The 23,812-nt window shown below is 48.1% G+C and overlaps 1 protein-coding gene across 1 annotated transcript; it reads right to left on the bottom strand.

Moving 5' to 3' along the window:
- Positions 1–1,154: 1,154 nt before the first annotated feature.
- Positions 1,155–17,453, bottom strand: NAGPA (N-acetylglucosamine-1-phosphodiester alpha-N-acetylglucosaminidase). The gene is made up of 11 exons (XM_065412290.1): positions 17,329–17,453; positions 14,330–14,815; positions 12,068–12,207; positions 10,810–10,918; positions 8,397–8,525; positions 7,047–7,255; positions 6,102–6,149; positions 4,562–4,690; positions 3,521–3,652; positions 3,203–3,266; positions 1,155–1,603 (listed from the first exon to the last, which is right to left on the bottom strand). The coding sequence occupies exons 1-11, from the start codon at positions 17,451–17,453 to the stop codon at positions 1,360–1,362; spliced, it is 1,815 nt and encodes a 604-aa protein (XP_065268362.1). The 3' UTR covers positions 1,155–1,359.
- Positions 17,454–23,812: the final 6,359 nt, after the last annotated feature.

Raw genomic sequence — 23,812 nt, 5'->3', positions numbered from 1 at the left:
ACCAATAGCAAAATCAATTCTTAAATGTACAGACTGATCTGACTCTTCAAATATGGCACAAAAACTCCACGAGCTCTGCTTATGTGGAGAGTCACAGTAAAAATGATCAAAGTGCATATTCAAGGTGCTTTAAGCCCACCTTGCAGCAGCCAGTGGCACATTGGAGACTAGTTACTTGCCTCAAGAAGAGGAAGCAAATGAACATGTTTCTAAAAGCCCTTTTAGACTCATTGGCCTAGTAAAATCATCAACCTCCACCTGATATGTTTACTAGCTTTGACAACTTTAAAATCTACTGAACCTCAGTCCTCTCGATTAAGCAACTTTCTGCACTCAGAGGGCAAATGCAATTTTTACAGCAGTGATTGGAGCCTTCAGCACCTATGTTGGAACATGGTTGGGAATAAAGAAGTTAGATCCTGGCACAATTAGCATATGATTTAACTCAAGTGTTCCACCTCTCTGTAGCCTTTGTGCGCTGTTGCCTTGAGGCTTTTCCTTTGAGGTGAGTTATTCTTCACTGCCCCAGGGACAGCACAGGACCAGGTCCAGAGAGTGAGCCCAGGCTAAACTCACTTTTACTAAAAAGGGGAGCAGAATCACTTAAAATCCCCAAAGCAGTGTGTCAGCTCTAGCAACAGTGAAGAGGAGTGAGACTTTTGGGGACTGACACTGTTTATGACCCTATCAAAAACATAATCCATCCCTCGCTGCGGCAGCCAACCAGCCAGCTTGTGGCAGACAAGTTCTACCCTTGGTGAAAGAAACGCCTTCCAGCCCAAATTGCAAGAAACACAGCTTGAGTGAAACAAGCCAGATGTGACCGTGTTCTAGCCACACCGCTCAACCATGGAACATGCCATGGTGTGAGAACTGGCCCAAAGCGAGAAAAGCCGTGGGCTAGTGCATGTTGCACTTCCACTGACTTTTCTTAAGTTTTCTTCTCATTGTCCTTAATTAATCAGGCTCAGTTTGCTGGGCAGGGAATTCCTTATCCACTCACAACTAATGCAGTGAATACTGACTAATCCCCATAGTTATTACAGGCCCCTGTTCTCCATGGTAGAGCAGCAGTTGCTGCTGTTGCATGGGGCTTCTCATGTCCCCTCTCTCTCCTGAGCACCAGGCCCAGGAAGGGAACTGAGATTTCTGCTTGAGAAGTGGCAAGAAGGGAGGCAGCTGCTGGGTTGAGCCCAGTCACATGTTTTGTGAATATCACCTTGTGCCCCTTCTTGCTGCTGTTCTGCGCAAGTTACTAGCTTCTCATTCCAGGACGAAGCAGCCCTTGGTAGGTCCTCTGTGCTGAAAGCCAGTACCACAGCTGGGGAGAATATCTCAAGTCTTTCCTCACCTGTGACGTTAAATGAGTGCTTCAGTCTCTGGCTGGCTTTGATCTTGAGTGTCTTCTGCCTGGTACTGCTCCAAAGAGGCAGAAGGGCATCTATGACTGGCTTCTCCATTCATTTCTTTCAGTGGATGGTACACGTAGTCACCACTTTCACAGCGCTCTGCTGCCTGGCTCCTGAGAACTAGCCTCAGGTTTCCAACCACACTGATCAAAAGCAGCAGCCCCAAGACTGAGGTGAAGCAGATCCAGGTTCTCCTGTGAGAGAGGAACGAATAACCCAGTCTCAGAAATGCAGCACTACATGTTTTAGTACATCTGTAACTATGCAGCAGATTTCAGGTATGTGGCTCCTGGCTGGCTGCACCACTGCTGCAGCCTAAGGTCTTGCTTCTCACAGTGGCTTAAGTGGGTGCTTTTAGCCTCTCAGAGTGGTTGCTTCTATGATGTTTGGCCTCTTCCTTTAACACTGACCTTTGGTCTCTCTCTTCCACCAATAGATCTCACAGTGGCAGACAGAAAGGCTGGGCTTAGTGAACAGCATGTTCCTCTGTGTGAAATGATTGGGGCACAGAAGAAAGATGAATGAATGGCTGCTGGACCCCACTGTTTCCAGCAAGTCTAGGAGTGCTCAATTTGTTTCATAACTAAGGCTATGAGTTGGTCCCAGAGATTAGGGAGGTCATGGATTCTGTGATTTTAGGTGACCTCTGTGAGTGACTTCAGCCCCTAAGGGGGTGGGGCTCAGGCAGCCAGCCCTGTGCTTCTGTGATTTATTGTGTATTTTACTAAAAATACCTGTGACATAATCTTAACCTTATTCATAACAAAAGCAGAATAGAGTGTACTTGAAGCGGTTCTCTCATTTCACTAACAGGAACCAGAACGTAGGGTTAGTTGTGGCTCCCTACAGTAAAAGTAAGTGAATGGCTTTAAATGTGGAGGCCCATCATTAGCAGTGCAGCTGGTCTAGTCTCTCATCAGTAATACAAACACCATGCGATGCTGCTGCACCTGGATGGCCTGCAATTCTATAATCAAAATTAACTTGCCCAGAAACTGGAAATCAAGTGCAACACAGGGCAAAAACTAGGCTAAGGGTGTTTAATCCACTGTTTACAGTGGCTGTTTGGTTCCTTTGGATGCTGTGTCTATGGGGCTCTGCTTTCCTACACGAGTTATTTAGAGTTCAGAGCTACTGGGGCTGGAGGACTTGCAATGCAATATTGCACTAAATGCTGCAGCATATTGCAACAGCATACGTGAGACCCCTTTCTCCACCAATCCCACATGGAGCAAACCCTGCTGCAGCTAGGCCAGAGGGGAACAAAGCTCTTGTCTTACAATTACAGAGGCCATTAACAATCTAGCCCCAAGAGCTTAGCCGAAGTGAGGATGGATCATGATTCATCTCCCTCCCCAAAGCCAGGGACCTCCCTGAGTATTATTTACAGGCTGGCTGGTGGCTGAACAGTATGTGAGAGGAGGGAGGATAGGGCACACCCTGGCCTTCCCATGACAGCTGTTGAGCAGTGGTTGCCCTTACCTTCCCCTCTAGTCTTGTGCCAGAGCAGCAGGGCCCTAGCTCTTGCTTGGAGCCCCACAACTTGAGGCTGGCTTTCAAAGCCAGCTTAGACACACTCCGCAGCCTAGGGGCAGCTCCCTCCTGAGAATTTTGTGCTCAACCAGAAGCCTGATGAGCTGAGTACAGAGCTTCCAGGGCAAGCACATGTACTATACACAATGAAGCAGGAGCTTTTCATACTCCATGGCCATCCTCCCCACAAAAGGCCAACTGGCGGCGGGCAGGTGCTGCTCTACCATTTGTTCATATATAACCAAACACTGCACACTTACTCTGTGAGAAGGGGTTTCTCGTCACTCCCTGCCTGAACCATGAGGAAAGCCAGACAGTGGCCAGCTGGAAGACAAGATGACAATAGGTGAAGGAAACAGGCACGGGCGGGGTGGAACTGCCTCACACCCAACGAGCCCAACCGAAGCGCGGGGGAAAGCATTAGCTAGCCAAGGTGGCGGCAGCTCGGCTCATAGCTCCGCGAAGCTAATGACAAGTGAGACAAGCTTCGGTCTCTATGGTCACATCAGTGTCACATGGTAAAGCTGCTGCGCCGTGTAGCCGAAGAGAACCAAGCAAAGCGGCAGCACAGGACATACCTCTGGATAACTTGTCCTGCAGGCTATCCTCATAGGTGATATTACAGCTGCCCGTCTCCTGGTCACAAGGACAGCCATGCTCGCAGTCACAGAGCTGCTGGCAGTTTGGCCCATACCAGCCTATGGGGCACTCTGAGGAATTAAGGTCAATTGATTACAAAGAAGGCAGGGTATACTCCCTGCAGGCTGGGATTTCCACATCAGCACAAGGCACGTTACCTCAGCCATGCATGTCCCACTAAAGCCGTTGCACGTACAGTAATTGTTCAGAAACATTTAAACAAGCTTCATTTCCCCAGGGTATTTTCGCAAACTTGTCTAGTCTCCCTCCCCATAGCATCTGAGCACCTAGGGAATGATTTAGAAGCCACGATTTAGTTTGGAAGGACAAGCATTTTATAAGAAAAAGGTGACAAAAATTAAAAGATCACAGTGTAATTAATCTGTGCAACTCCCTGCAACAGGATCTTGAGGCAGAAAGTAAGATTCACACCAGCATTAGATGTTTTAATAAGAGCAGGTGCGGTTACACAAGCTAAAAAATAAGAGCTAGAGGCAAATCAGCCATTAAAGGGAGAGTGCAAATGTCAGACTTTCAACACTCATCGACTCACACTAGGTACATGCTAGAGGCAAAGTGTGGCACGACACCCAGAATTAAGAGGTCATGGTCAGCTGCCTTTGGCTTTGTCAGATTTACAGCTTTCTGGCTGAAACTTGGCCCATTTGTCAGGCCAGCTGTGAATTAGGTGGGAGTTCAGCTGGTTTTGAAAGCACACAGGGAAAGAGCCAGTCGCTTCCAGTTACAAAAGAAAGGGTCACATTTTTAAACAGTGTTTTGTAGGTAAAAGGCAGCCCCCTAGCACAGCTGTAAGCCTGACCTTTCTGCATTAACATGACCCACATGGAGAGTCTATGCCTTGGCTTGACTGAGCCCTGTGGGGCAGAGCTCATGTCTTCCTTAGTCTGAACACAGGGTTGCTCCATACAGGACATTCAAAGCCTTCATACGCACAAACCACTACTGGGAAGAGATGTCACCTTGCTGACAGATGGCTCCTTGGTAACCAGCCGGGCAGGTGCAGGATCCATGCACAGGGTCACATGCTCCACCGTTCTGACAGAGGCATTTCTGGGTGCAGCCATCCCCATAGGAGCCGCTAGCACACGCTGCAGGCAAGCACAAACTCATCAGGGCTCTCTTACTGGCCATGCCGAGAGCAGCTGGAATTCTCTGTATCAACACGCCGGAACCCCTTCCCCACCACTCTGCCCATTCACTGAGTGTTCATTACACCGGGACAGGTCACCACAGCCCCTCCTACAAGCCAATTGGCTGCTAAGCAACCGGCAAAGTGCATTAAAACCAGGCACGTGCCTTGTGCCAGAGTGGAGCGAACCTGCCTCAGCTGGGAGCAGGGCATGCCAGGAGAAGGAAGAGATCCGTTTGCAGGGGGCTCACGTTAAGGGTAAAAGGGGGGATGACTCTGCTCTTTATGCCTCTGATTAAGTGTCCAGAGAAGGGAGCGCCACCAGAGCAGGTGAAGAGGTTGGACAGGACTCCTACCTTGCTGTAGCTGTTTCCCTCCTCCCCTTTAATGGGCAACCGATCCCAGTGAGGAATCCCCAGCTGGTGCTCACCACGGGCTGGCTCTGTCAGAGGATAACAGCTGAGAACCTCATGGACATGGGAGGGGCCTTCAGGAAAGCTGAGGAGCCCTGCAGCTCAGGGACTATCCCCAGGCCTGGGCAGGGGCAAAGACTTCCCAAGGGCTCTAGAAGGCACTTGCTGCATGGAGAGAGTTAACTGGTGCCTGCTGAAGTCACAGATCTCCTCAGCTCCCACTGATAATTTGAGCACCTTCGGCTCCAATGCCCATGACGGGGGTGTTGCTCCCGGCGAGGCCACAGAGACGCTGCTAGCTGGGTGATTATGCTGGGTTGGGCTGTTTAATAAAAGGCTTTTTAAAAACAACCCCTCCCCCCCCGCACTGCTGATCATGTGTCCATCCCAGACCCATCAGCTCTCACACATGCTCCCTTCCCCATTGCTGCTCTAATGCTGGACCCCAGGGAACTCTCGGGAGGGCTGGAGAGCCAGGAGGGTGGTGACATCACCGTTATTAAGGAGGTGAAACCTCAGAGGGGAAGTAATTTATTCACACTACTTAAAACTTATTTAACTACAACACTTGAGGAGAATTTATCCTGGTTTAGAGGCTGAATTCACACTTCCCACCCTGCAGATAAAAAGGCAGGAAGCTTGCAATCTGCAGCTCTCAGACCCAGCTGACCAGGAACCACAGCTTGGAAATCCTGGCTGTGTCTAACGGGAAAAAATGCAGCAAGCCCATCGCAGACCACTATGTACCCTAAAGGCGCAACAGAAAAAGGACAACACACCCTGTTGTCCTTCTTTTGCGGCTCACCCTTACGAAGCTCTTACAGGACAGTGTGGATGTTAGATAGGGTCAATAGAATCACATTTCCCCACTGCTGCAGGCATCAGGCAGACAGCGCCCTATAACAACGCGGTCCCCTCCATAGTCATAAAGAAGATTATAATACAAATTGGAGTTACCTTCGCTGCAGTTGCTGCCTATCCAGCCAGCATCACAGAGGCATCCAGCTGCACAAGAAGGAAACACAAATCAGGCACTGCAGCTGAGATCAGCAGAGAGACTACGGGCTGCTTGAGACACCAATGCCCCCACTTAGAACATGCACCCGGAAATCAAGACAAGGGTTAACGCACACTCCCCTCCAGGAGAGTCAGGGAGTGGACCAGCTGGGCTCATTTGCAGCTGTTGCTATAAAAGGCTTGGCTTTCAGCAGAGCCTGGAGTAAGAGCAGCTCTCTTCTCTTCTCTAGAGAAGAAGACTTCAGTTCTCAGCAGAGCACAGGTGCTTGATACTGGAGGCATTTTCGGTATGCAGAGCATGAGTGACTGGGGAGCAAGCCATGTTCTTGAGAGGGCTGCAGTCAGTCAAAAGGTACTTTTTCTGTGGGGATTTCTGACGCTTGTGCTGGGAGCTTGTGGGATGAATCCCAGGATCATTAGAATGAAAGTCATTGGTGACCCTTAACTAGAAAGGCTCCAGTGTGGTATTTCAGCAAGGCAGGAGTGGTCCAGGGAGGTGACTGCCCTGTTGTTTTGTCATGTAACAAGCTCTGCAGTTCCTGCAGGGATACAAGGATGTGGAGGGGCCCTGGGAGGGGAGATGTTCACAAGAGGCTCTCTCTTCAGTGGTCCAGAACCTCTCTCGGACAGCGAGGAGCTCAGCCTTGTTACTGTGTGGTGCTAGGCGGGAGGGGTTCCCCTACTCCAATAAGGCAGCAGATATGACCTATGAATGTTAGCACCATAACCTGGCCAATCTCTACAGACCCAACACCCACAATAGCTGCACCTCCCTCCCCACCCACTGCCCCCCTGGCTGGTAATGATGACATACTAGCGTGTGACACTAGTAACACACCCACCCCCCGTTGCAATGGGCTCACTTTGTAAATAGGGGTGGCTTACACTCAGTGCAGATGCCATGCTGGCTGCAGTTGGAAGGCCCGCAGTCCAGGACACTGCAATCTGGTCCTCTCCAGAAGTCCCCAGTGCACTGGCACTCTCCCAGCACGCAGCGCCCGTGCCCACTGCAGTCTGGAGGCTCGCAAGCAGGCTCGTGGATACACACGACTGTCGAGACGCTCCGAGGGCAGCGCCACATGGCGTCGGACTTGCTGAGGACAAAAGGCAGTTCCCATGAGCAAAGGCTGGGATGTGAAAGCTTCCCTGCTCCTATAGCCCTATGGCATGAGTGGAGGAGGGGTGAGCTGTGCAGATACTGGCAAAAACTGAAAGCCAGGATCACTGTGTCCTCCAACAGGGAAACACACCCAGGACTCTGCTGGTTCTTGGATCAGCTGGCACATTAGTAAGGTGCATGGAGCTGTCGATCAGCTGCCAGCCACTTCATATTTGATCCCCATTTCAGTCACAGCCCCATTTGATAGCTCTGCTAGCAGCCTGATGATGGTGAGGGTTGTGTAATACCAGAGCACTTGGGAAAATTAGGTAATCACTCCAAATCCCATTAGTCACTCACTCAAAGAAACACTGTCACACGCTTTTCCTGTGCAAACTCCTAACGCTTCAAATGCTGATTATTCCCTCTTAGGTACAAGGTGAGAAGTACAGACCTTGAATATGCTAATTTAAAACAATAATTATCACAGTTACACAGCACACTTCTGCCTGAAAAAGCCCAAGGCATTTCCCAAACAGACAGCCACCATCAAAATACAGCCAGCTCTGGGGTGGATGACAGCTGCTAGGTAGCCAACTGGCACATAGCACATTGTGCAAAAGGGGATGGAGAACTTTAGTCTAGGCCCACCACCTACTCTTCCAAGGACTAATGGGACCCTTTATAGCCTGGCAGAGCAGATAAGGTCTCTGAAGAATATTGCCTCTTGCTTGCTACTCAACTCTTCTGCCTCGGAAAGAGAGGAAGGGGGTGGAACCTGCTGGGATTCATAACTCTTACTAGTCTAGCTATCTCATGCCTGATGTCTGGACTGGCACTTTGCACCAAGACATCAAGTTATTTCTGTGACGTTCCAGGCAGGTCAGAGAGCAATACAGTCCCCCCATCCTTCCATACACACAGACCAGCATGAAGGACCAGATTCGTTCCCGGAAGAAGCAGGTGCATTTCACAGGAAAGTCAGTGGGAGTCCAACCCACTCTCGCCAGGCCTGAGTTTAGCCCTGTGACTCTGGAGTGGTTCCCACAGAGATCTTGTCTATGTAGAGGAGAGCTCCTCAGGCAACGAACTGGGAAGCTGAGGTGTCCCCATGGTTTTCACCATCCAGCGCCTACCAGTGATCTGACGGGTAACTCGCAAGGGTTCCATTTAAAACCAGAGTGGCTGACCCTCCACCATCCAGATTGATAGCATTCACGACACCCTGCTGCTTTAGGAAGTTGGCCATTTCCCAGAGATTGAGGCTGCAAAACAAAAACCAGTTAGTGCAGTTTAACACCAAGGGATGCACGAGCCATCTCTGGGGCAAAGTAGCAGCCTCACTGATAATCTGGAGGGACTCTGAATTCTTGAACTGGGTTTATTCGGCACCACTTCCTGAAGCTTCTCATCGGGTCTAAAATCTGTTTAGATTTAGGACAGTCTTCTTATAGACGAAGCAAACATTTCTGCTGGTGACCAGTGGATATAACTGATATTTAGGCTTGGCAGAATTTGATTTTTTAAATATAATTTGGATGGACAATATCTATGTTTATTCTTAAGCATTTTTAATTTTTTTTTAATCTATTTTCACAGTTGTGGGAAACTATGGGGGAGAAGGGTCAGGCAACAATGATTTAATGACAGTAGATGTTAGGCTTCAAAAAGTTAAAGCTTTATAACCATTAAAACACAAACTGTCAACATCACATGTCAAAATATACAGAGTCAAGATCCTTAAATCCAACTCTAATAACGTCTCAAGCAACATTTTCCTACTTTGCCTATCTGGAAACTTTGATTGTCAATAGAAATATTTTTGTCAGGTTGTGTCTATGGTGGAATCGATGTTTACTGACACTTACCAAAAAAATTGAATCCTCCCAAGCCTACTCACAGCTGTGGCCCTGGAAACATAGGAGTGAAATGGCTACCCTTGGATTTTTGCACTACGGTAGCTATGACAGTGGAAAACCCCAGCCTGGGAGCACCCCACCAATGGAAAGAGTTCAAAACTGAGCTCAGACCCCCGGTGCGTGTCAATTGTACACACTAGGGTGATGCTAGTGGTTCTCATTTGATGCAGCTCTCCTGGTGCAGACGAGTGCTCAGACAGAAGAACCAGCTTCCATGCTGCCTATCAGAAGAACCTGAAAAGGGACAGAGTCCACATAAATCATGCCTCTGTCTGAAAGATGTTATCCCTCCTAGTGTTAAATCTAAGAGAACTATCCCTGAAAGAGCTGAGAAATGTTTCCCCCTCCAGTTCTACTTCATGAACGTGACAGCACTGTGGGAAGAGTCAAATTCATTGTTTCCTCCTGTCTATTTGGCCATTTCCCCTGCTGCTTGGATGGGTCCCTCACAGGGAAAAGACACAGTTCACTATAGGAAAAGGTGACTGTAAACTCTCAAACATTGGCAGGGAAAGCTGGCAGCAGGTGCAGGGCCTGAAATTCAGGGTCCAGGGCCAGGAGGCACCTCTGTGATCATCTAGTCTAGTGGTTCTCAAACTTATTTGATCGCGCCCCCTTCGTGTCTGAAGTTGTATATGTGCCCGCTACACAAGTACATATACCAATCTATGCGGTGGCGGTGCTTCCCTTGTATCAGTTTTGGCTTCTTTGTTTTTCACTTGAGTTGTTTGTTTGTTTTCCTGGTGCACGAATGCACAAACGCTCCAATGTAAAAAGAGTAAAAGCAAAACTGTGATTGTGGTCCATGCTTACAATTAAATGTGCACACCGGGTCATAGCAAACGGATGGCAATGACTTTGTATAATGCTATGCAAGCTTAACAGAAATCCGTCAAAATGCACAGCGCCATCTGAGGGTCTGATATGTCTGGAGGAATCAGCTTTGCTAGTTATTCATTGCTGTGGGTAAAGCGTGTGCAGTAAGTGCTTACCTCCCCCGCTCCCCCAAAGCTTCTCACATTTTACCCCCCAGAATACACTACTAACTACTAACCCTTTTAATTGAGGTGTGGGGGAATCATGCAAATGCAGCACTGTCTGGATAGCTCTGCAGACAAGTGAAAACAATAGGTCCAACCTGTTCCCATTGAAATGAGCAGCAAAGCTATCATGAATGTCAATGACAGCAGTATCTCGCTCACCACTGCTGAGAAAGGAGAAAATTATCCTTATTCATCACAATGAAATCTACACTCTGAAGCCTAGTGATGGCAACATCAGCGCCAACACGTAATTTCACTTGAGATCATTTTAGCAGAAAGATCCAGCATCAGTTCGTCTGTCTGCAGTAGTGGATTTAGAAGGGAGAGTGGGGTATCAGGAGCCCAACTGGTTAGACAGGGCCCTGCTAGCAGTAATGGAGCCCTGCAGGGTTGTTCTCTCATTAACTCAGAGTGCCTAACTCTGCCTCTTTATCACCACAAACTTTTATATGGTGCCTTAAACTTACACCTGGCTTTACTGAACATGGGAGCTGATGCTGTTCTCAGTACTGGCGGTGATGCCAGATCAATCCCTTTGATACTTTGCCTGCCCAAGAGTTTACTAAAGAACGAGTCCTCAGCCTTACCCCCTCACATCTGTCTGTCCATCCATATGAACCAAGATCAGTCGCCCGAGCCTGTCATGTCCCACTGCCGTCCTGGCAGATATCACATTGATGAACTTGTCAAAGGACCCTGCATAGGAAAAAGGATAATTCACAGGCAGGTGAAAGAGCTGACTTTACAGACTCCTCTAGCTGGAGAAGACTGAGCATTAGTTACTAACTTAACTCCAACCTTCCCCATCTAACCTCACATAGGAATTAGGGATAAGAATTTCCATAACCACTCTTGTTACAAGAGACTGGCTGGCTCGGGGAGATTGGGAATGGAATATGGAGCCCTTCACCTCTAGGTCACGGGTTCAGCTACAGCCCAGGTTGATAGTGACTGCTCTTGTGAAATGAGTTTCTGGCTTCAATCTAGTTTTCCATGGAGAAGAATTCACACTAAAATAGGGCTCCTTGCTGGCACTCTCAGGCCAAGGACTAACTGGATATTATTATTTCTAGCACCCAAAGCCTCTAATCAAGATCTGGGCCCAACGGATGTGGATCTGGAAGACACAGTCTCTACTCCAGAGTTCACAGTCCAGGCGCCTGCTCCCCGCTCTCTCAAACTTCCAGGGGAGAGCTCCAACTGTTGTATCTTGTTACAGCAGCTACTGAGGTGGGGGATAGGAAAAGACAGTGTCAAGATACTGGCTGAACATCAGCTTATGGGCGTGATCTGTTAACCCTTCCACTCCCACATATTACTAGATTGGCATGGGCGCTGGGGTGCTTTGCCTCACAACCCAGACAAAATAAGACACTCTCCTTATCCGAACGAGGCTTATTTTCAGCTCCCCCACCCGCAGCACTGGTGGCAATGCTCATGCAGCCCCGGCACCAGCAACCACTGGCACTTTAACCATTATGCTGTCTAGACCTATTCTGAGCAGGGTTAGGTGGCTTGGTGTCTAAAATGGCAGCAGATAGCCCACCACTGTCACCAGCTGTGCTGGCAGTAGCAACAGGGAGAAATGTTAATGATTCTGGTTCCATTACAATGTAGCACATGCTATACCCATCATCCGATCCTCCCCAAGCAGTATGGGAAACAGTTTAGCTCTGTCTACACTTGCAGATGCACAACTGTTTGCACATGCACCCATGGCCGACAATGAGGGTGGCATGTACCAGTGCAGACAAAATCTATAGCTATGAAACCAAGATGCCCATTTACAACCTCCTCACAAGGCTGCTCATCAGCAGATTGGAGGCAGTAGCTTAGGATCTTTACCTGTGGTTTGAGTTTTGTCACACTCCGCTGTCTTACTCTGACCGACATACACTTCTCCATCTCTCAGCAGCCAGACTACGCCGCTTACCAGCTGCACAAATGGGTTGACTTGATCCAAAACATCCTCCTCCGACAGGTAACTGGGAGAGAGACCAGAGGAGTGAGGTGGCTCATCAAGGTGCCCAAAACCCTTTAGTGATGCCAGACTATTGCCTTGTCTACATTAGGAAATCCATTTACTGCTGACAACAGGCAGCTCAACCAGTTCTGGAAAAAAATGTGACCATATGTGTAGATCAAGCCATGTTCTGCACTGTTTCAGAAGCAATGGACTGAACCTGGCTGGCAGCAAATCTATACAACACGCTGGGTAATACCCAGGTGACCACCAGCCCCTTGTGTATGCTAGAGCTCCTGCCATTGGTACCGCCAGGAGAGCTGAATCAGGGGAGCAGTGGTAGGGAGATTATGGCAAAACACCTTACTCTAAACAGAACCATCCCCGCAGGCAGTAACATGTCAAATTTCAAGCACAGGCAGAGCCTCGGGCTCTGTCTCCATTAGCAATGTGTTAAACCTTGTACAACAGCAGCTCCAGGTTTAAAAGAGCCTAAGTAGGCTAAGTTTAACCTGGCAGTGAAAATGAGTTGAGAATCCACATTGGCCTGGGTCAGATGGGTTTTGCAAGGCATGGAATCAGTCCCAAGACTCCTGAGGCTGTGTGGACAGACCCTGCTTTGCATTATGGGAAGGAGCCTTCATAAAAAAAACCAAAAACCCAAACCAACATTCTTGGAAGCAGAGCAAATGCTGCAAAAGGCATTCACGGCTAGAACCTCCAGGCCAGCTAGTGGGCGTGGCCATCCACATGAGTTCTTATTCACACAAACATTCATTGAAAAAACAAAGCATCACGAATACGAGCGTGATTAGTGGTGAGCGTATTTAGCATTGGAATGGCTCTCATGGCATTGTGAGAAAACCCTTCACAGTTCATGTCAAATGCATCCCATTTGGCCCAGGGAATACAGAAAGCTTCTTAAGTTTATTTTGGAAGAATATTTTACTACCTTTTACTATCTGTGCTGGATATAATGCACCATGTACTTGAAAATCCGCAACATTCAACATATTTCTGAAGAAGGAATGTCTAATTTGTACGTTTAATATCCTGATATTTACAAACACTGATTCTTACCACTCTCCTGGGAGGTCAGCATTATCCCCTTTTGATTGGTGAGAAACGAAGGCACTGGCAAGCTAAGGGCCTGATTTCCTGAGGCACCAAGCACTCACAAGCACAGAGGAAATTAACAAACTGTGGGTATTCAGAAAGGGGAGCCACGTGTAGAAATTATGAGTGACTGGCTCCAAGGTTAGTGATTCATAGATTCAGATTCCAAGGCCAGAAGGATCCATTGTGATCGTCTAGCCTGACCTGTTGTATATTACAGGCCAGAGAACCTTTTCAAAATGATTTTTAGAGCAGATCTTTTGGGAAAATGTCCAACTGAACTACAAAGCCCTGAATTAAAAAGATAAATCATAATCTTCAATAGACCACAGTGTACGTGGCGTTCCAAGTTTAAATGAACCAGTACAAGATTGGGAAAGCCTTCATAGTACCTACACATGCACCACTTTTTTTAGTAGATGGGCTCTGTTTCCCTACAATTAATTGTATGTAAAAGTGATAGTCACACAACTTCTGTGTACACAGTCCATTACAGACAGAGGAGAAATTGGTTCTACAGGCGTATGCCTAATCAGTTGCCTATGCAATGCATAGTACAGAAATTGCACATGCAAAAATGAAGGCTGTTTGGAACAGTCTGTAAATGTGATCCTTTATCTGCATGGTATTATTCCAGGAAAACAACTATTTCTGCAAAACTTTAATATCCCTTTTGTCCTTCCAACAATGTAAAATAGTAATTAAAAAGAAAATGAAGTTGCTAGGTGAATACATGAAGCCCTAGTATTGATCTTGATAAGCAGTGTTCAGCCCTGGAAAAATATCCGGGTCTTTCTACAAAGCTGCTCTGATAGATCACACTGCCAGCGCTTCCTTTCAATAAGGAGACGTAATGTCTGAGATCAGGCCAAAAGGGCCATTCTGTAATGTACGGGATTAAAAATCCCCATTGTTATAGTAGGGGAAGGTCCAGAAGCCAATTCCTAGGGGGGCACTTTCTGCCTTAATGTTTATTACTGAGCCTTTCCGAAGAAGATAATGGCACAGAAAAGCGCCCAGATCCTTACCCAAACACCATGGTGCCGTCCTTCCTGATGCCAAACTGCGCATTCTGCACGCCTCTGGCATTTCTCACCAGCCTTCCATCGCTCACAATGTTCCCGAGGCATTCTCCGGTGACAATGTCAAAGTAGCCACCATTTTGGGCCACTAGGCACTTGCCACGTCTTGCAGTTTCTATCACAGTGGCCTGAAGGCTTGAATTGCAACCTCCCAAGCCGCCAGGCTCTAACACAGAGAAGGTTCTCAGGGGGTTGCTCACAAAAGTAAAGTGGCCATAGACTTCCCTTCGTGTCTCGCCCTCTGGTGGGAAATAAGACACGAATCCTCTTGTCATAGTCACAGGAAGTTCAGTGCTAGTGTTGCTGGGCCAAGTTTCATGCGTTACGTTGCCATGCACGACAGCTTGACAGTCTCTGACGTACCTGTGATGGTGACGAGGACCGTGGTAGGAAGGAGGATATGGCAATAACAAGTCGTCATTTAATGAACTCCTGAAATGAAGAGATGGGTGAGATTAGGAAATCTAGTTCTCATTCAACCAGCTGGTCTGTTTTCCATCTGTCTAAGCTACTTACAGGGCCCTCTGAGCACCTCTCAGTCTTTTTAATGTGTTTAGCCTCACAACGAAGTGCTACTATCCTCATCTTACAGATGGAACCGAGGCACAGAGCTACGTCTACAAAGGCTGTGGTAGCAAGCCTCCCAGCCCGGGTTGACAGACTTGGGCTTGCGGGGCTCACGCTGGCGCTCTAAAAATAAGCACGTAGCCAGCAGCTTGAAGTTGCAGTTCAGAGTCTGAAGCCTAAGGAGGGAGTGGGCTTCAAAGCCCGAGCTCCAGCCTGAGTCACAACTTCAAAGCGCTGTCTACACAACTATTCTCAAAGCTCCAAGGCAAACCCAAGTCTATCGACCCGAGCTGGGACACTCGCTCCTGCAGCCTATGTAGATGTACCCAGAGACACTAAGGCCTTGTCTACACTTAAAACTTTTGCCACTTTTAACTTTGCTGGCATAGTTAAAGTGGCAACCCCGTCCTCTCCCCACCCCCAATCCATGCAACTATAATGGTATATTGGTACAGCTTATTCCAATTCGGCTAAGTGAACTAAGCTATACTACATCTACACTAGGGCTTTGCTGGCATAACTATGTTGGTTAGAGGTGTGATTATTTTTTTCCTTTTAAACCAACATAGTTACGATAATAAAACTTCTGAAGTACAGACCAGATTAAGTGCCTTGCCCAAGGTCACACAGAAAGCATATGGCAGAGCAGTGAATGGAACCCATGTCTCAAGTCCCTAAGCTCCTATCTGATAAGGAAACTAGCACTATTTTGCTGTCACTATTGCACTACCAGCAGTGGGAGTGCTGGCATAGACAGGGGACAGGCACTTTTTAACTATGCATCATATAAATGATCAGAGCAGGCCTAGATGTCACAGTGGCAAAAATATCTGCAGCCTGTCTAAAAGGATTTGCTGAACTCAGAAGGGGGCTGTGATGTAACCTTTTTTTTTAAAAAAAAAACCCCAAAAAACAGGCTCTTGTGTTCCACGTGCTTTGATAGATGGAAACCCCTGAAACTGGATTCCAAATTCTTTACTCAAGGTTAGTAAATAGGTTGTTACTTTGTGTTGCCTTTAGCATGAAATAAAAGGGAATAATATCTGCCACAAACACACCTTATATTTTTCTGGGGTTACCACATATGAATATCAGTCACTAACTATATTAAAAAAGACATTACAAGGAGAGTTGTACAGTAGAAATTAACTGAAATATTAGGTAACTGATACAAGGAAATCCTGTCTTGAATACCCAAGAAAGTTAGGTCTGGTCTACACTACAGACCTTTATTGGCATAATCAGCGGTGTGTAAAATCTACACCTCAAATGACTTAGTTATACCGCCCTATGCCCCTATAGATAGCACTTATGGCAGCGGGAGACCTTTTCCCGCTGACATAGCTACTGCCTCTCGGGGAGGTAGATTCACTATGCTGATGGGATTGCAGCTGCACTGATTCAGCGTTTTAAGTATAGGCATGCCCTTAGAAAAAACATAATATAAGGAATTATACGATGAGACATACAGAACTCACTGTTTCTTCAGACTCCCAAAACCCTGGTCTATGCTTATAGAATAGTTGTGCTAGCTGTAATAGGTGTTCGATTGTTGCACTAGTCCAGGTTTGTAACCAACTTATATGGGGCATAATTTGGTTGAAATCATTTCTGAAAAGAGGCTAGGTAGTAATCAACTACTGGCATGACTATAAAAGCTAAAACACTCAAATGTTTCTTTCTTGGCATATTCTCTCTTTCCTAGAGTAGACAAACAATAAAGTACAGTACTTAGCTTCTAGACCATAATAGTCATAGTCTCATTTCCAGGCATCTTTCTCTTCAATGGCTTTTCTGTCTCTCTTGCTTGCTTTGTTTATGCTGTGGCTCCACAAGCAGGGAATGTGTTATATTTTTGCTCCTACACTAAAGTCAGGACAGGGGCAGTTTAGACAAGGGAAGATCAGCTAAAAGTTCATTTCCCCTCTAAGCGCATGTCACGTCGGAGACAGGACTTTCCACGAGTACTAAGTACAGCAAAGTTCGTTCCCTAGACCGTGTGAAAGGCGCAGGTCGGCCGAGACACCCCCCGCCGCTGGTAGAAACCGCTGCATTATTTAGGGGAACAAACTAGACGGGAGCGGGTGCACAGAGAGCACGTGTCAGGAACAGAAAAATGCTTGGCCCCATGAGAGCACTACAGGGGGAGGGGCAGATGATTTTGAGGGAAGGGGGAACTGGCTGAGTTTATTAGCGGGGAAAGGGGTGGCGGGGGGAACTGGCCGGGCTCACTGGTTTGGGGGGGGGGATGGGGAAACTGGACCGGGGTTACCAGCGGACGGGGTGTGCTCCCCTCCCCAGCCTGGACACCCGGGCTGGCCGGATCCGCCGCCCGGACAGGCGCCGCCAGCTGCCCAGCCGGGAGACCAGAGACTCACCCCCCGTCACTGCCGCCGTGCGCTGTGCGGAGCCAGCTGAGCAGCGCCAAGGAAGCGGCGACAACAGCCACAGGCCGCTGCCGGCTCCGGCCCGCGCACTCCGGTGCCAGCGTAGAGCCCGCCATATTGAGCAGGGCGGAGGATCACATGACAGTGCGTCACGTCATGTGATCAGAGAGAGACGGGGGGACAAGCTGCGGGTTGTGCGCCACCTACTGTCAGCCCGGCCGTATCGCGGCCGCAGAGACCAGGCAGGCGGTAGCCTGCAAGCAGACCCTAGAGGGCAACGTTTAAAAGCGAGAGGCCTGTTCATACCCCAAACCCTGCCCCCAGAAACCCTCCATAACACCCCCCAAACGCCCCCGTGAGACTAGCCTAGAAATAGAATACTTTCCATAACCCCCCCCCAAGAAAGATACCCATGAAACTCTATAATACTCCACAAAAACCTGCCCCCCACAAAAAAACCTTACTCCCTTCAAGTGACCGTCCCACCTCAGAATCTGGTCTCTTGTGATCCCACCACAAACTTGCTCCTTCTGTGGTGACCCTCACCTCTCCAAACCTTTCCCTGTGTTGGGGCCCCCACATTGGTTCCACACCCAACAGGAGCCTTGCCGGCTCTCACAAACTTAGCTGTACTTAGAGTGACCAGGGCAGCGGACACTAGGTGCACGGGGTGCATAGGGTTTTACAGGATCCCCCATCCCCAGGTCAGATATCTGCATAATAGTTCACCAAAGGGTGGCACGAGACCAGGGCCAGCTCCAGGATTTTGGCCGCCCCAAGCAGCCAAAAAAAAAAAAAAAAAAAAAAGCCGCGATCGCGATCTCCGGCGGCAATTCAGCGGAAGGTCCTTCGCTCCGAGCGGGAGTGAGGGACCGTCCGCCTAATTGCCGCTGAATAGCTGGACCTGCCGCCCCTCTCCAGAGCGGCCGCCCCAAGCACCTGCTTGCCAGGCTGGTGCCTGGAGCCAGCCCTGCATGAGACGTCTCTACCAAGAGCCAGTAGCCCACTGCTCGTCATAACCATTGGGATAGGCATGTACAGATAATATTGAAGGAGTTATGTATCTATACTAAAAATTATATTCTTAAGGTCTTGGAGTTAAGGCAGGTCACCAAGAGGTGATAACCTCAGAGCTGTTCCTTTCAGGCAGGAAATAAAAGACACCCATCTCCCTGTCTGGTACTTTGTGTTTTGTGCATTTTATGCCTGTTTGCATACTGAGCCATAGACAAAAGAACAGATTGTGAAATCTACAGAAACCGACAAGCAGCAGGAGGGGTGTCCTGCTTATGAATAAAAACAAAGGATTGTTGTGGTATATCGTGGGGTGCAAGGAAACACATGGGGTCCATCGGTTAGAAGGCAAACGGACAGCATGTCTGCCACATGAAAGGAGGGTCACAGACAAGCCTGGGTGTAAAACCCTGCAAGGACTTTGAGGCGCAAGAGTATCTAGGCTATAGAATGTGTTATGTAACCATTTGTTTCCAATACTTCTACTTACTACTTCTTGAATCTCTGAGTATTGTTAAATAAATTAATACTTGATTTTACTATAAACATATCTAAGTGCTGTGAGGCAAGTGACACAGTGATCTGAGGTGGAACTGGCAAGCTAGAGTGTACTGTTCCTCTGGAAGCAGTGAATCTGTGAATATTGCAAGTATCCAGTGAACCAGGGCCTGGATGCTCCAGGGAGATGGTCAGAGGGCTCAGGGGTTAGACTGCGCCTGTTGCTTACCTGTAGAGAGACAGCAGAGCCTTCATAGGTCTAGAGCAGGGGTTCTCAAACTTCATTGCACGACCCCAGGACGGGGGATCGAAGCCTGAGCCCATCCAAGTCCCACTTCCCTGAGTGGGGGGGTCCAAAGCCCGAGCCCCACTGCTCCGGACAGGGGAGCCAAAGCTGAAGCTCAAGGGCTTTAGCCCCAGGCAGGGGGCCTGCAACCTGAGTCCTGCCGCCCAAGGCTGAAGTCCTCAGTCATTGGCGTCGGCCCAGGGTAGTGGGGCTCAGGCTTCATCCCCGGCCCCCAGCAAGACTAAGCCAGCTCTGGTGACCCCATTCAAAGGGAATCATGACCCACTTTGGGGTCCCGACCCACAGTTTGAGAACCGCTGGTCTAGAGGGGAGTGCTTGTGTTGCCTGTGGCCAGTAGCATTGGGCAGGGCCGGCTCCAGGGTTTTTGCCACCCCAAGCGGCGCAAAAAAAAAAAAAAAAAAAGTTGCAATCGCGATCTGCGGCAGCAATTCAGCGGGAGGTCCTTCGCTCCGAGCGGGAGTGAGGGACCGTCCGCCAAATTGCCGCCGAATAGCTGGACGTGCCACCCCTCTCCGGAGTGGCCGCCCCAAGCACCTGCTTGGCAAGCTGGTGCCTGGAGCCGGCCCTGGCATTGGGGAGCTGAACCCTGGCAGGCACAGACAAGGCTTCTTCATGCTAAGGGCAGGTGCTACCAAGGTGCCTCACGAACCTGGGTACCACCAGGAAGTGTTACACCCAGCTCCTGGAGTCAGGTGATTATGGGAGAAGCTGGGCTTCCATTCTAAATGAGAAAAGGGTGGAGCCCTTCTGGCTGTAGAGATAAGCTTGAAAAATGTGATTCAAGTGTGACCAAGGGATCAGAAACCTGAATGCAATCCCCCCAGCACAAACACATGATTTTTTGAACCCTTGTGGTTGACAATACTTCATGCCCCAGTCTCCCCCAAAAGTCTGTTCCCCTAATATGTCTCTCCATGCCTCTCAGGTCCTGACCCTAGTCATTGGGAATCCCCTTTAAATGAAGGTGTTGAACAACTAATAGTTCCTAGAAAATACATAGAAATGCTTTTCTTTGCCATATGCTGCTCAGGAGAATCCAAGATATTAATCCACATGCCCACATTTTTCCAGCACCACAGGCTTTACTCAGATTTCCATAGACTTTAATATTGCCCTAGATCTCTGAAGTTAATGCTAGAAGGGTGTTGCTGTGGGTCAATAGACCCAATTTATGAGCTTCTTTCAGCCCCATCCATTTTGACAGGAGTTGCATGATGGGACCCTAAGCCAGGAAAGAGCTAGCTGTACATCAGAGGAGTCCTTTTTGTGTAGCAGTTTTATCATGCTTAGATTCCAGGAACTGTCCTGTGATCTGTACAATATGGGGTTGGATATTTACTCATCCTGTAGCTACTCTAAAAAGGCACTTCTCAAGCTGAGGTGTGGACCAGTGATTATATGGACCACTTACTGGTGGGCCACTGACAGCTGCGAAGTCACATGATGCTGGCTTCACCTCTTTGGTTCCAGGTGCTTCTTTACAGGCATCCTGGCTCTTCTGGTCACTTTCTCCTACACCTTATGCTAGAGATCCCAGTGAAAGCTGCATGTCAGCAATTGCTCTATTTGCCAGGGGGACACTGTGCAATAGCAAATGAGACCTTGAATGGGTGGGGACATGGTCTGTACTCAGGGGACAGGACGGGGCGCTGTTCATGAGATGATCTCTAATAGGATGTTACTATGCAGAACATGCCACTGCTCTAAAAGCTTACACCAGAGAGTATCCCCACATCAAATGTGGAAAGTTCCCTTTTTGATCCAGCATCTGTTTGATTTTTATTTTTTCCTAAACAAAATGGAATTGATTTCAGGGGGTAACACAGGCTTGGTGGTTTTTTTTTTTTTAATTATGTACCTCTCCAAGTTAAACATCACCCCAATAGTCACTTGCTTAACCTTCAGTTGCTATCCCATACATAGTCAAAGATAGATAATAGCTTGGATTGTGTTGCCATAGTGAAGATATTTACTCTCTCTGTGCCTCAGTTTTCCCATCTGTAAAATAAAGAGGATGCTTCCCTAGCTCACAGTGCTGATGTGAGGATAAATACACCTCTACCCCGATATAACGCTGTCCTCAGGAGCCAAAAAAAATCTTACCACGTTATAGGTGAAACCGCGTTATATCGAACTTGCTTTGATCCACCGGAGTGTGCAGCCCTGCCCCCCTGGAGCGCTTCTTTACCGCGTTATATCCGAATTCGTGTTATATCGGGTCACGTTATATCGGGGTAGAGGTGTACATTAACATAAGTAAGGGTGCTTGGGGCCAGATCACTAAAGGTGCTGAGTCTCCTAGCTTCCACTGATCTCCCAGACCTGTGCCTTAACCTACAAGTCCAGTTTCCTCAGCAATACATAGTTTGTCGTTAACTGTGTGCATTTTTAATGTTCTTTTTTTTCTTATTTGAATAAGAAAAATCTTGAAGTCTTCTCTGATGAATTGCCCTCATTTTCAAATGGAAGTTAGGAGTCTTGATACCTTGGTGGATGTAGGCCTAGGACAGTGTATAAGAACCTTGATATCTATAGATGGAGTCTGCACTCGTTCAAGGCAAAGAGAGTTTGGCCACTTACTTCAATGGAGCAGGATCAGGCTATTAAAGGATAAAATTTACAGAAAGTTATAACTGCAAACACACACATCAGCAGTCATGAATCAGCTGCAAATCTTGCTCATACACACATTTCCTGTGAACAGCATCATATCTGCTTCATGTCTAACATCAGTACTGTGACAAATTTCCTCCTCTATCTTGGTGGGTCCTGCGCTTATTGGCGGATTTTCTTGCCACAGAGATTCACCATGTGGGTTGGGGAACAGCCCAGAGACCTTCCCATCTGGATTGGGAGGTTTGGGGGGAACCCGGGCCCGCCCTCTACTCCGGGTTCCAGCCCAGGGCCCTGTGGACTGCAGCTGTCTATAGTGCCTTCTGTAACAGCTGCATGACAGCTACAACTCCCTGGGCTACTTCCCCATGGCCTCCTCCAAACACCTTCCTTATTCTCACCACAGGACCTTCCTCCTGGTGTCTGATAACGCTTGTGCTCCTCAGTCCTCCAGCAGCACACCCTCTCACTCTCAGCTCCTTGCGCCTCTTGCTCCCAGCTCCTCACAGTCACACCAAAAACTGAGGTGAGCTCCTTTTAAAACCCAGGTGCCCTGATTAGCCTGCCTTAATTGATTCTAGCAGCTTCTTCTTAATTGGCTCCAGGTGTCCTAATTAGCCTGCCTGCCTTAACTGGTTCTAGCAGGTTCCTGATTACTCTAGTGCAGCCCCTGCTCTGGTCACTCAGGGAACAGAAAACTACTCATCCAGTGACCAGTATATTTGCCCTCTACCAGATTCCTGTACCCCACTGGTCTGGGTCTGTCACAGTACGTATATGGCAAAGTCACTTATGCCCCAAAGCACAACTCTGCTAGATTTAAACTTTATCCTCTTTCTGTCAATTACGTCAGTTGTTTAGCGATTATAATTCACTGGCTTTATTTATAGCTGGTACAGTACGTAAACCCAAGAGTGATTAAGTTCTGGGCCCAAAAGCTGAGATCCAAGGCAGCTCCAGGCAGGATCAAGAGGAATAACAATACTATTTTGCGCATACATAGCACCTTTCCTCCAAGGATCTCCAAGCATGGGGAAATTTCATTATCCCTGTTTCACAGCTGAAGAAACAGAGGCTCAGAGCAGTTTGTGGCCTGTTAGTCAGAGATGATCTGTGATTTTTTTCCAAAGTGGTACAGTAAGCCATTGGACAGAGCAAGGAATAGTGTGGAAGAGTTCTGGATCCTAGTCACTGCTTCCCATGGGATCTGCCAATGTACAGCCATTTTGCTGCTCTCAGGCTCACTCCCTGCCAGTGTCTCATGTTCGTTGAGAGGCATGTTTTCCATTGACTATTTTTCCCAGAGCTGCCTTCACCTCGTGATTCCATAGGCTGTACATGATAGGGTTTAGCATGGGTGTTACAATGCAATACAGAGTAGAGACCAGGATGTCTATACCCAGCAAGTAGCCCAAGTGGGGCTGGTTATAATTAAACAGAGCCATCCCGTAATCCATAACAACGATGGTAAGGTGGGAGATAGCGGTGGAGAAGGCCTTGAGTCTGCCCTCAGTGGAGTAGATTTGGAGGATGGCTTGGATGATGCAGATGTAGGAATCCACAGTAAACAAGCAGGGTCTGATGCCAATGAACACACTGGCTGCATGCAGAACAGCTTTGTTCAGGGCAGTATCAGTGCAGGACAGCGCCAAAAGATGGCGCAAGTCGCACATGAAATGGCTAATATCATCAAGCCCACAGAATGACAGAGCAGACATCAGAAGAGAGTGGAAGGGCGAAGTAAAAAGCCACATGCCCAGGATCCAGCAGCCGGCTGGAGAGAGGCTCTCCTGTTCATAGTGACTTTATAAAGCAAGGGGGGAATATAGCAATGTATCTATCATAAGCCAGGGTGGCTAAGAAGATCCGTTCTGAACCAGGTGACGTAATGAGAAAAAAGATTTGTGCCAGGCACCCAGCACAGGAAATGGTCTTTGTCTCCTGGAGGAGGTTCACCAACATTTTAGGGATAGTAGTGGATGTATAGAAGAGGTCTATGAGGGACAGGTTACAGAGAAGACAGTACATGGGCGTGTGCAGGCC

This window comes from Emys orbicularis, chromosome 10 (genome assembly GCF_028017835.1).
Source record: "Emys orbicularis isolate rEmyOrb1 chromosome 10, rEmyOrb1.hap1, whole genome shotgun sequence".
Lineage (NCBI taxonomy): Eukaryota > Metazoa > Chordata > Testudines > Emydidae > Emys > Emys orbicularis.
The sequence above is the reverse complement of the archived record's forward strand: the minus strand, read 5'-3'. Positions and strand labels throughout refer to the sequence as shown.